We start from the raw sequence: 12,185 nt of genomic DNA on the forward strand, positions 1-12,185 counted from the left end.
GGCGCGCACGCGCACGCACCACGCACACGCGCGCGCTCGCACACGCGGGGACCCCACGGAGGCGCCCCACGGGCGCGCGCAGGCGCAGCGGACCCCGCGCGCCGGGCCCGGGATTCTGGGCGGGGACCGGGTACTTTAACGGACGACCTCGCCGCGGGCGGGGACTGCGCGGGGCCGAGCGGGCGCCTCCACCGGCGGGGGTCGGGCCGCGTCCTGGGCGGGGCGTGGGCGTGGCCTCCCCGGATGCCCTCCGCCCACAGCACCGCCCACCGGGGGCTCCCGGCCGCGTCCCTCCGGCGCCCTCTGCTGGGCCAGCGCGGCACTGCGCGGACGCGGGAGGCCGGGGGCGGCCAGCACCGGCGCCCAGATGCGCGCGCAGAGGCCCCCGCGGTGATGCACGCTGTGCCCACGGGTCGGCGGCGCCCGGAGCGAGGAACCTCACCCCCGTCCTGCAGCAGCGCCGCCCCGGCTCCGGCCATGGTGAACTTGGAGCAGATGGGGCCCGAGTGTCGCACGCGCGTGTGCACGAATGCCTCCGACACACCCTTACCGGACACGCGCACACGCGAGACACAGACGCACGCGAGGGTCGTCCGACGCACACGGAGACAGCAGCCCGCGGAGATGAGGACGGCTCTCCCTCTCCTTCTGGGCGGGACCTTTTCTGGAGCCCCCAGGGCCCCGTGGCTGGCTTCCCGTCCCTTCTTAAGGCAGCCCTGGAGGCCCCTTGGGGTCTGTTCCAGCAGCTTCTGCGGCCTCGCCCTGACACCTCCAGACACCCCTGCCCCCTGGGGCCACAGAGCCTGTGCAGGAGCCACCCAACCTGCCTGTCTTGCTCTCCTGCCTCAGCGCAGGTCCCCATCCCGGCACCAGGCTCTCTCCCGGGGACCTGGTCAGACCCGCTCTCCCTACGAGCTGCCACATCTGTGTGACCAGTGACGGGCGTCCATGTCCCCACGGGTGTGCGGTGTCCAGGACAGAGCGGCCGCATCTGGCAGAATCCGCCCCAGCGTCTGGGCATCCAGCAGGCCCTGGACACGTTTATGGGCGAGGGAAGGGAATGTTGTCTCCTGAACCAGTTTTTCCAAATCCTGTCCTCTATGACAAAGAAAGGAAACACCTGCTGCCCTTCCCCTCCCCAGCTGTGTGCGAGCACACACCCTGGGCTTCCGGAGCCTGTGCTGGTCCTCACTGCCTGGGGCGGTCTCACACCAGGCAGGAGGCCCCGATGGCCACCTCCTTCTAGACATCCCAAGGGGACACTAATGCAGTCCATGGGGTCTGATGAGGAAGGCAGGCCCCTGGGTGAAGTTCTGCAGGGAGGTCTTTTCGGGAGGGACCCCCACCGAGGCCTTTGCTTGTCTCTGATGAGTCTCACGGAGCTTTCACCCCACCCCTGAAGCATCTCAAGGTCATTTGAAAGCATCCTCATAACGAACATTCATGGGAGAAAATCGGAGGTCAAGCTAGGTGGGGCCTGGCCACCCTCCTCCCCAACCAGCGCTGCCCTGGAGTCCTAGGTGACAAGAGCGGGACGACCTCCCTGTGGGGTTTGAGGCAGGGCTGCTGAGGCCTCTCCGGACCCCTGCCATGACGCTGCAGACTTACAGCAAGCCTCGATCACTTTCATAATCCCCTTTTAAAAGCCCGCACCTTTGTGTTTTTTTCATTTTGGAAATAATAAGTGTCATTATGAAGGCATATGAGCTGTTGGCAGGGAGAGCTGGGAAACAGGAGCTGCTGGGAGCTGGAAGGGACCTGTCCTAAGCCCCAGGGACTTTGGCAGGTCTGTCCTTGGGCCACCAAGTCCACCCCCCTTCCCCCTCCCCCATCCCCTTACTTGGCAGGCTGGGGAGGCAGTAGTCCTGTCCAGGGCCACTCAGCACAGGGCCTGGATTGGCATTTCTGAGGGGTGTCTGCTACTCATTCCCTCCCTCATTCGTTCCATGATGTGCCAGACACGCAGACACCGTGGGGACACAGCAGGGACCTACGCTGACTGGGTCCCCACCCCTGTCACGTGTGGCGTGGGGAGTGGTTGGAAAATCTGGGGACAAACACCTGTGCCTGTGGCCAGGGCTGGGCTGCGGGGCCCCCTGCTGGCCGGTCCGGACCACGCCCTCTACTCTTGAGGCCCCAACGGGGTGGGGGGGTGCAGGAGGCTCCCCACCCTCTGGAGACTGTCCACAGGCCTGGTGGCAGGGGGACCCATTGTTTTGCGGAGCTGTTTTGGGGGAGGATGCAAAAGCCAAAGTCCTCCACGTCCAGGGGCCGCAGGTAAGTTTTCTGGGCACTGCACATGACCCATGTGCCCTCACCCTGGCCTGGGACAGGATGCGTAAGAGACTCGGGTTAGGCCCTCCCCCTGGCCCTCCTCCTGGAATCCTGGAATAGGCCTCTCCTCCCCGACCCTCATGGAGAACAGAGCCCCCCCTCCCCCCATACCCGGCAGCTTCAGGCTCGGCCCCGCCCCCCACCGGCTTCCCTCCCCGGATGGGAGTGCTGCAGTTCCAGACCCTGCCAGTGCCAGCTTCCGGAACAGAGGTTCCACGGGTCAGCTCAGATCACAGGTGAGGTCAGTCCCCACAAGGGCACCGGGACCCTCGAGGCTCCCACCCCAGCAAGGGCTTCCCTGCTTAGAAAGGGCTCTGGGGCCCGACTTGGCCACTCTGTCCGGTGGGACATCAGAGAAGTGGTGGCGCAGTGAAGTGGACAGACGCCGGCCTGCCCCGCCGACAGCGGGTGGTGGGCGTCCAGACCTGGACTTGCTGCTTCCTGTCCTGCCTTTCAGGCAGGAAATCAGAACGCCAGGGAGGTGCCATGGGGTATCAGAGGATCCCCCTCCATTCGGAGATGGTCTGTGCCCACTGAGATGCAACCTTGTTCTCCTCCAGTCAGGACTGCCCGAGGCCATGTGCCAGGCTGGGCTCTGGACGGTCAAGGGCACAAGGCCACGGTGCCAGCCATGGGCTGCTTGAGGGGCCTGACACAGGGACAGGTGCATCCCACACACACTTGCCACCTTGATGCTGCTCCGTGGCAGATTCCTGCTCAGCCCCGTGGGCACTGTGCTGCTCCCTTGGCATGGCAAGCCCTTGTACCCCATCCCCTTCGTGCCCAACTGACAGCCATGGAGCTCTCGTGGCCATGCTGGGGCTGTGGAGGGATCACCCACAGGGTGCGGCGGGGGAGCTGAGTAACCCGGGCATCAGGGATATTAAGTGGAGACTCAAAGGAAGTGTGGGTCTGGGCAAAGGTGCTTCTGGGAGAGGGATGCCAGCATGTGCAAAGGCCCTGAGGCAAGCGGAAGCAAAGTGGCCAGGTATCTGGAAGGGAGTGAGGCAGGATGAGGATGGTGGGAGATGAAGGCAGAGGGAGTGGGGCCCAGATCCTGTGGGGCCTGTGGACTTTTCCTGTGGGGTCTGTGGACTTTTCCTGTGGGGCCTGTGGACTTTTCCTGAGAACAGTGGTAATCACTGGGGGTTTTAAACACCAGACTGATGGACATGGACCAACTTATGTTTTTAAGGAAATTGGAGGCTGCTGCATGTGGCTTGGACCAGGGGTAGCAAAGGAGGTGGGGGATGTGGCAGGAATCTGGAAATATGCTGAAGGCGGCGCTGCCAGGATCTGCCGACGCAGGCGTGGGGGGGGGGGGAAGAAGGAAAGGCGTTTTTTTTTTTTTTTTTAAAGATTTTATTTATTTATCTGATAGACAGAGATCACAAGTAGGCAGAAAGTGAGAGGAGGAAGCAGGCTCCCCGCTGAACAGAGAGCCCGATGCGGGGCTTGATCCCAGGACCCTGAGATCATGACCTGAGCTGAAGGCAGAGGCTTTAACCCACTGAGCCACCCAGGCGCCCCGGAAAGGAGGTTTTTGAACTGAGCAAGATCTGCTGGGGTGAGAGGGCATATGTGTGTGTGTGTGCGTGCACGCGCGCACGTGTGTGCGTGTGTGTGGGTGGGGGGGGGATCAGGCTCAGCAGGAGTTCAGGGGAGCGACCTGCCTCAGGTTGGTGTTTGGAGCCCTAAGTGGAAATGAGACACAGGGGCCAGAGATAGGGGCATTTAAGAGTGAGACTAGGGGCGCCTGGGTGGCTCCGTGGGTTAAGTCTCTGCCTTCGGCCCAGGTCCTGGGATCGAGCCCCGCATCGGGCTCTCTGCTCGGCAAGGCAGCCTGCTTCTCCCTCTCTCTCTGCCTGCCTCTCTGCCTGCTTGTGATCTCTGTCTGTCAAATAAATAAATAAAATCTTAAAAAAAAAAAAAGAGAGATTGAGACCAGGAGGAAGCAGCAGAGGGAGATGCGGGTGGGTGGGGGGCAGAGAGCAGCACCCTAGGGAAAGATCTTCTAGGAGGGGCCAGACAACTGCCAAGGGTCGATCAAGAAAAAGTCTAAGAACTCACCACTGTATTCAAAACACAGGAGATGATGATGACGGTGCAGGTGTGTGGTGGGGGGGTTGCTCGGGAGAAAGCAGTGGGAGATGAAGCAGGGATGCGGACTGCAGGCTCCTGGCCATTTTGTTGTAAAGAGGAGCAGAGAAACAGACAGGTGGGGACAGCGGACAGCATCTTAGGTAGGTGAAAGGTAGGTTTTCAACAGGTTTCTCTGGGTCCATGTACAGGGAGATACGAGTTCCATGTCCACGACTGTCCGCTTGGTTCTCACCCCAGGCCTGGTTCCCAGGAGGTGCCAGGAAGTGTCCAGGGAATGAGAGTATGGGGAGTCCTGGAAGCCCCTCTGATTGTCCAAGAGGGGCGTGAAGGCTTGGCCAGGTCTGGAGTCCCAGGTCAGAGGTTGCCGGCTGGGTGGTGTGGGGAAGAGGAGGACGAGGGGAGTGCCGACCTGAGCTGGGGTGCCCACCTGGTGCACAGTTGAGGTCATGCAGACACAGATTTGGGCCCTGGGGATGCAACCAGGATGCCGCCCCTCAGGGCCCTGGAGAGTGTCCAGACGAGGCTGTCCAGATCAAGTGCCGCAGGGTTATTAAGACTCACGGAGGCTGGAGATTCAGAAATGAAGGTCGCGGGCGACGTGGGTAAATGTAGTGTCCTTGTCCCGGCCGAGGAGTGATCTGGAGCAGTGGGAACAGCCAGCTAGCGTAGACAAGACTTCCGTACAACCGGATCTCGGGTTCCGCAAGGAGAGGCGAGCAGCTGGGGCGAGGGAACCAGCTGAGCCGGACCGTCCCCGCGACGTTGGCTGGGTTCTCTGCTCCCATCCCTCAAGTCACCGGCGACCCTTTCCCACTGTCCCCTAGACCAGCGACTTTCGGATCGCGCTCCCCTGCGAACTACCCAGGGCTGGTTTGCACAGACCGCTGGAGTTTCGATTCCGTGCGCCTGGGCTGGGGCACCCGAGGTAGCTCGCATTTCCAACAGGTTCCCGGGGCGCTGCAGCGCAGGGGACCCACCCGGGAAGCGCGGTGCCCCGAGCCCACCTCCCCGAGGGGTCGGCGCTCGGGGCCGACCGCGCACCGCCTCCGGTTGCCGGGCAGAGCCGGGCCGCGCGCGCCTCCATTGGCCGCAGGTGGGCCGCGCCCCGCCCGACAGGTAGTCCGCCCAGCGCGGAGCCATTGGGTCGCCGCCGCGGGGACCCCCGGGGATTGGCCCAGGTAGCGGCCCCGCCTCGCCCTCATTGGCCGCAGGTGCCCCCGCCCCCGCCCCGGGACCGCCCGTCCCGCCGATTGGCCGCCCGCTGGGCCTCGAATCGGCCATGTTCGGTGCCCCTCCCCCCGCCCCCCCGCGCCACCCCGGGCCTGACGCCGGGATTCCGTGCGCGCCCCTCGCGCGTCCCCGCCGGCCGTGCCCCCGTCCCGCCCGGCCCGCCACCAAGTTCCGCGGAGTTGGCCGGCCCCACGCGCGTGCCCCGGGTCCCGGCGCCGCGCGCGCCCTTCCGCGTTCCGCCGCCCGCCCCACCTGGCGCCCCGGCCGGCCGCTGGGTCCCCCGCCATGGCCCGAGTGCCCGGGGCGCGGCGCTGACGGCGGCCGGCGGAGCTAGCCATGCCCAGCAGGACCGGCCCCAAGATGGACGGGAGCGGCTGCCGCGTCCGCCTGAAGGCGCACTACAGCGGGTGAGCGCCCTGCGCCCGACGGCGGGGCCGGGGGGCCTCGGGCAGAGCCGGGCGCGGGGAGACGGCCCGGACCGCGCCTGCCGTCGGGGACCGTGTCGCCGCTCGTGCGGCGCGGGAGGGAGGGGACAGCGGGGCCCCTCCGGGCCCAGGGGCGCCCCGGGAGGTCCTGTCGCGCCGTCGCCGTGGAGGGGGCCCGGGACGCGACGGGCGTTCGAGGCGCCCTGAAGCGCTCGGGGCGGGCGGGGTCGCCGGGGCCTCTGGCTCCGGGGCGCGGAGCGCTGCGGGTGCGGGCGGCCGCGCGGGTCCCTGCCCGCCCCGGCGAGGTCTTCCCGGGCCGGAGCCGCGCGGAGGAGGTTGCGGGGCCAGAGGCGGCGGTCGCCGCGCGCTCCCCCGCCCTGGGCGCAGCCCTGAGGTTCGCTGCGGAGTTGACTGGACGTTACGGCCGCAAACCTGTAAGACTCAAGTTTTAACCGAATGGAACCTCGGGCAGAGTTTTAAACATAAGGTTTTCCTAAACTTTTCCCCATTTACCCGGCCAGAGGTCATACGCAAGAACAGTGACGACCCGGGGGGAGGTCAGGTGCAGTGAGCTGCCCGCGGGGGCGCGAATCGGGGCGGGGAGGGGGTCCGCGTACGTCTCCGGGCGCCGCTCTGTTGGGACCCGATCTTTCGGACTCTGATCAGCTCGCGTCCGCCCGCGGCGCGCTGGACTGGACCTGCTCGCTGTAAAATGGGGCGAGCAGGCGTCTCAGGGGTCAGAGGCCGGGAGCGTCTGGCCCCTCCCGGGGAGCAGCCCTGGGGCGGGCGGCGCCCGGAGGGCGGATCCTGCCTCTGCCCGAGAGCGCACGGCGCTCCGGCGGGAGCTCAGCTCCTCTGCGGCGGCCTCTTTAAGCTGGTGGTCTCGGTGGTCTCGCGGGTGCATCTCCGCGTGCGTCTCCAGGCTGAGGAGGGGCATGGGCCCTTGACCTCGCGAGGGCACCCTGTTTGGGGTTTCAGGTCGGAACTCCCCTGTCCTTTCTGCCCGCCTCGCCGTGTGTGGGAGCCTTGGGGACAGGGCTCCGGGAGGAGGACGGCCAGCCCCCCAAGAAGAGGGCCCCGAGTCCTGTCTTCTGGCCTGGAAGGGTGGTTTGCCTATTAAAACTGGCTCTCAGACTCATGGGAGGGCCAGACATCTTGCCTTGCTGGTGGGTGGACTCTGAGGAAGGGGGACCCTGTGTCAGGGACAGCCCTCTTCCCATCCAGGAATCGCGGCACTGAGCAATAAGCTCCTTTGGGGAAAATCAGGCTTGCTCCTCCGTGAGAAGAAGTCTGCACCCCAGCAGCCCAGGGTGGGCGGGGACTGGACCCCCCCCCCCAGGCTGGGTTCAAGAGGAGCGATGGAGGCGGGCAGAGTTGACTGGAGCCCTTGGGAGTTCCAGACGCAGCTTCCACGGTCCCCAGCCCTGCCCCTGACTTTGGCCTCAGGAGAGCGCTTCGGTTACTGCCAGTAATGTGACCTGTTGCTCCAGTTTCCCGGGCTGACGAGGCCCCCGTCGTCCGTGCCTCTCATTCCCTCCTCCCTTCCCTCCACCCCCTTCCCCTGCTTTCCGCTCTCCTCTCCCCGCCCTTCCCGTCCCTTTTCCTCTGGTCCTCCTCTTCCTCCCACTCTCCCTTTGTCCGTCGGTGCTTCCAGCCCCCGTGCAGCCTGGGGGGTTCCTGCCCTACCCCAGCTCTCTCTGCGCCTCTGGCCTGGTCCCTCTCCTGGGGGACTTGACGCCTCCCCTTCTGAGTTGGGAGGGGCAGGCCTCGGTGCTCTAATGAGGCTGGTCCTGGGAAGCACCAGGAGCTGCGCGTGTCTGACCGACCCCTTGACCCCTCGAGTTCTGTCCCTGGGTGGGGCTGTGCTGCCCTCTCGCTGCTGGAAGGTGGTTTGGGGGCAGCAGGGCTGCAGCGGGAGGTCAGACCCATTGAAGATGTCATTCTGAAAAATAGGGAGCCCCCAGTTTGGCCTCTGGAGGATGTGGCAACACCGGGGTCCAGCAGCACCTGTATTTCGGGGGGACCTCCAGGCGAGGCACACCGGTGTTGGAGACCCTGCTTTGCCAGGTCGAGTCTCACGTCCACTTTTCTGAGCTCACAGGCACAGCCACGTGGGGTCTTCCTTCTCTCCAGCTCGAGCCCAGGCTGCTGTTCGTGTGTCTGCTTGGGGGAAGGTCTGATGAAGCCAGTGGGCTTAAGTTGAGCGAACTGTGTCCACACCCCACCCCACCCCTGCAGCCCTCCTATGTGACCTTTTGACTTGGAACCTGGCGACTGAGCGTGTGCTCGCCTGGCTTTCTGATACCCCCGCCTCATTCTTACCACCTGCCTCCCCACGTAGGGACATCCGGGCGCGGGATAGGTCTCTCCGTGCAAGGGCATTCGTGATACCGATTAGAAAACAAGACTGTGGCCAGTGGTTCTATTTGCGGGGGTGGGGGGGGCTGTGATATTTTGTTTGGGAAAATTTCCCTCTGTGTAATCAATAACTCAATTAACCAGTATTTAATTTGATTTAAATGTACTTCTTGGTGACACATGTCCACCCTCTTTGCCCCAGGGACATCCTGATCACCAGCCTGGATGCAGCCATGACCTTCGAGGAGCTCTGTGAGGAAGTGAGAGAGATGTGCGGTCTCCATCACACACACCCGCTCACCCTGAAGTGGGTGGACAGAGAAGGTAGAGCCCTTGGTCTTCTGTCCGTCTGACCGCGAATCTCTGGATCTCCCTCTGTCCGAAGTTAGGTCAGCCCCTCTCTGAGGAGATTTAAAATTATGGGATTAAGCTAGTGAACAGCCGTCTTCCCCGTAGGGTGCTGGAAATCACTTCCCGGAGAGGCTGCTCACAGCGGGAGCGGGGTGGGAGCGGGGACAGGGAAGGGCAGATGCGGAGAGGGCTGCAGGGGTCTCTGTCCCCACCTGGGGCCAGCCCGTGGCCCTTCCCTCTCTCCTGTTCTGGGCTTTCCAGTGGGTGATTTGGAAGGATGAGCTCGCTCTCCTTTTCAGCTCAGGGAGAGCTGGAGGGTAAGCAGCGAGACCCCACAGCGCCCTCCCCACCTCCCCTCTGCATCCCTCTGTCTGTCAGTCAGACACACATCTGAGAAAGCTGGGGGGTGGGGACACAGTCCAGCTGCCAGGGAGGACACAGGGGAGCTGCAGAGTAACCCCCTGGGGCGTTGGTTCTGTGCCTTTCTGTGTTCCTCTCCAGGATGGGGGCAGGGAGCCTTTCCTTTCACTGAGGACTAACCGAAGAAGAATGTCCTTCATCTCGTCCAAGCCAGGAACGTTAGCATGGTTTGGCTCTGGAGCTAGACTTCTTGGGGATCCGCCGGTTCTGATGTGGACCCCCCCATCCCGTCACCTGTTCTCGGGTCTCCCAGCTCCACAGTGGGCGACTGGTCATGAGTAGCCAGACTCTGCCCTTCCTAGCCTGAGTTGGACCCCTTTGCCTCGGGCCTGCGGCAGCCTCAGCGATGTCTCTTGCCCTGCCTAGGTGACCCCTGCACCGTGTCCTCCCAGATGGAGCTGGAGGAGGCCTTCCGTCTGGCCTGTCAGCGCAGGGACGAGGGGCTCGCCATTCACGGTCAGTGGCAGCCGGGGGGGTGGGCTGGTCTGGGGTGGTGGGAGCCCTGTGTGGTTTCCAGATGGCCAGGGGGACTGGAGAACACATCGGGGATCATGGTTTAAAATCTTAGGATTCCAGAGAACTTAAGGATGTTGAATATAGTGTGATTTGGGTTTGTTTCTTCTCTTACATCTTGTTAACCTAAATAAAATAGCGGTAGCTGGTAAAGAGTCAGAAAAGCTCCTTCTCACTAGACACAGGGGCCTGGGTTCTGGTTGCTGGTCCTCATTGTCCCCGTGCCCTGGAGGCCAGCATCACTGGTACATCAGAAGCCTGGGCCCTCTCACCGGCCTCCACCTTTTGGGAAGCTGGAAGGGTCCCGGCCTAGAGTGTAGGAGGACAGGTGGAAGAGGGGGCACTTGGGGTGGATGAGACCCTCCCTGAGCCCGTCTCCCGGCTCACAGCTGTTCTCTGAGAAGCTCAGAGCTGCTTTATAGACTGATCATGGGAAGTAGGAATTATGATTTCAGTATAGTCTGAATTGGGGGTTTCAGGCTGCCCCCCCGACACTCCTGGGGGTTCTTCGGGGTGTCTGAGCATGGCTCTGACCAGCCATGTCTGCCTTCGCTCCTGTGCAGCCCAGACCCTTGGCCAGGCAGGTGGGCAGGGACAGCTGAGCCAAGCCTGACCCCGCTGGGACCGGTGCTCTCAACCAGGGGTTCCGTGGTTCCATGTTCTCCCTGGGGCGGGGCCAGTGGTGGTTGCAGGGTCCCGCTTCTGCAGCTCTGCCCGGACATGGGGTTTGCGCTGGGAGCCCTCACCTGGCCCGCTTTCTTGATGGTGGTGCTTTCCAAAGACAGCGTTAGTTTCTAGATAAGGAAGCGGTTGCTTCAGTTAAGTGTTAATACTTTGTAAGCTCCTATCTGAGTAATCCATGAGGGAAGCCCAGGATGTATTTTAAGATATTTAATTTTGAACTGCACCTTGAGTGCAAAACAGAGTCTAATGTGCTTTCAAAAGTCCATTTTGGGGGCGCCTGGGTGGCTCAGTGGGTTAAGCCGCTGCCTTCGGCTCGGGTCGTGATCTCAGGGTCCTGGGATCGAGTCCCGCATCGGGCTCTCTGCTCAGCAGGGAGCCTGCTTTTCTCTCTCTCTCTCTCTGCCTGCCTCTCTGCCTGCTTGTGATCTCTCTCTCTGTCAAATAAATAAATAAAATCTTAAAAAAAAAAAAAAAAAGTCCATTTTGAAGTAGGTGCTGCTCCTAACTTGCATGTTAAATTTACCGCTGTGAGTCGGGAGGCCTCCTGGGGCAGTTCTGGTCCGGGGTCCCCCACTGCTTCTCCCCCAGAGGTTTTCACTACGTTTCAAAGTCCTTTTAAAGCACGTTTGGGTTTCCACAGTTGTGCCGCAAGGAGCACCCCCTCAGAGCAGGCTGGTCAGCTATGTGGGCTTCGTGGGGGTCCGTCCGGTCAGCCTGACGTGGCGTGGGACCTTCCGTGGCCGCGCTTAGTGACAGACTGCTCTCTCTCCCTCTCTCCAGTGTTCCCCAGCACCCCCGAGCAGCCAGGCATGCCTTGTCCGGGAGAAGACAGTGAGTACTGCCGTCCTCTATGACTTGTGTTGCACGTCGGGGCTTGAATTCTCGATTCAAGTGTCAGGAGGGTGCAGACCGGGTGCCTGTTGTGGCCGCGGCTTAGGAATGTGTGTCCTCGCGAGGTGACCGAAGGCAGAGTGAGCGGTCGAGGTGCCCTGACATGGGGTTTCCACGGGCGCGCCTGTCTTTGCCAGTGTGCGCTCTGGCTGACTAGGGCTGCCTTCAGGACACCGGCTTGGTCCCTTGGTGCCAGGAGGAACAGTGCCAGCAGTGCCGTGCTCCCCGAGGAGGGAAGGGCCCAGGCATCTGTCCCAGCCACCCCCAGACCTGGCCATGTGCCCTCTCTCCGGCCCACACTGGCCCCCTGGAATGCAGGGATGTGGGTCTGTTGATACGGGAAGAAGTCGAGGGGCAGTGGGTCCAGGACAGAGCTTCTGGCCTTGTCCCAGGGACCACCGGACCCCAGGCTGGTCAGAGCTCTCTGGTCCCACTTTGTCCTTGAGGCCAGAGCCCCCATGTGGGGCATAATTGCTCACCAACAACCCAGACCCTCCTCTGGCCCGTGGAGCTGTCGGAGCTGTCGCTCCTCCCGGGAGCAAGGGCCTGGGGGCTAAGCCGGTTCCCTGGCTCAGCCCCGAGCAGATTGGAGCCTTTGAGCAGAGGCCGGGCGGCCGGTCGGCCGCTAGGCCCTGGGGAGATGGTGAGTGGAGAGTTGTGTGCGTCATTCTTGGGTTTAGGAAAGCAACGGGGCTGAAGATAGATTTGGGGGCCCTTAGCATAGAGGAGAGAGTGGCTGAGATTAGGGTCTGGTCTTGGGGCTTCTAAAGGGAACAGGGACCAGGGGACCCTGATGGAGCCACCGGCCAGGCTATAGGGCCATGCGGACTCTGGACTCCTGGCCGCAGTGGAGCAGGCTGTCTGATGAGGCCAGAA

At 63.0% G+C, this 12,185-nt stretch overlaps 1 protein-coding gene across 1 annotated transcript in view; it reads left to right on the forward strand.

Annotated features, from left to right (window-relative positions):
• The first annotated feature begins 5,940 nt into the window (after positions 1-5,940).
• PRKCZ (protein kinase C zeta) overlaps positions 5,941-12,185 on the forward strand; it is an 89,879-nt gene continuing 83,634 nt past the window's right edge. Inside the window, exons 1-4 of the mRNA XM_059375589.1 lie at positions 5,941-6,074; positions 8,653-8,774; positions 9,588-9,677; positions 11,199-11,249. Coding sequence (XP_059231572.1) covers positions 6,004-6,074; positions 8,653-8,774; positions 9,588-9,677; positions 11,199-11,249 — 334 coding nt within the window. The 5' untranslated portion in view covers positions 5,941-6,003. The remainder of the gene's footprint in view (positions 6,075-8,652; positions 8,775-9,587; positions 9,678-11,198; positions 11,250-12,185) is intronic.

This window comes from Mustela nigripes, chromosome 14 (genome assembly GCF_022355385.1).
Source record: "Mustela nigripes isolate SB6536 chromosome 14, MUSNIG.SB6536, whole genome shotgun sequence".
In the NCBI taxonomy this organism is placed as follows: Eukaryota; Metazoa; Chordata; class Mammalia; order Carnivora; family Mustelidae; genus Mustela; species Mustela nigripes.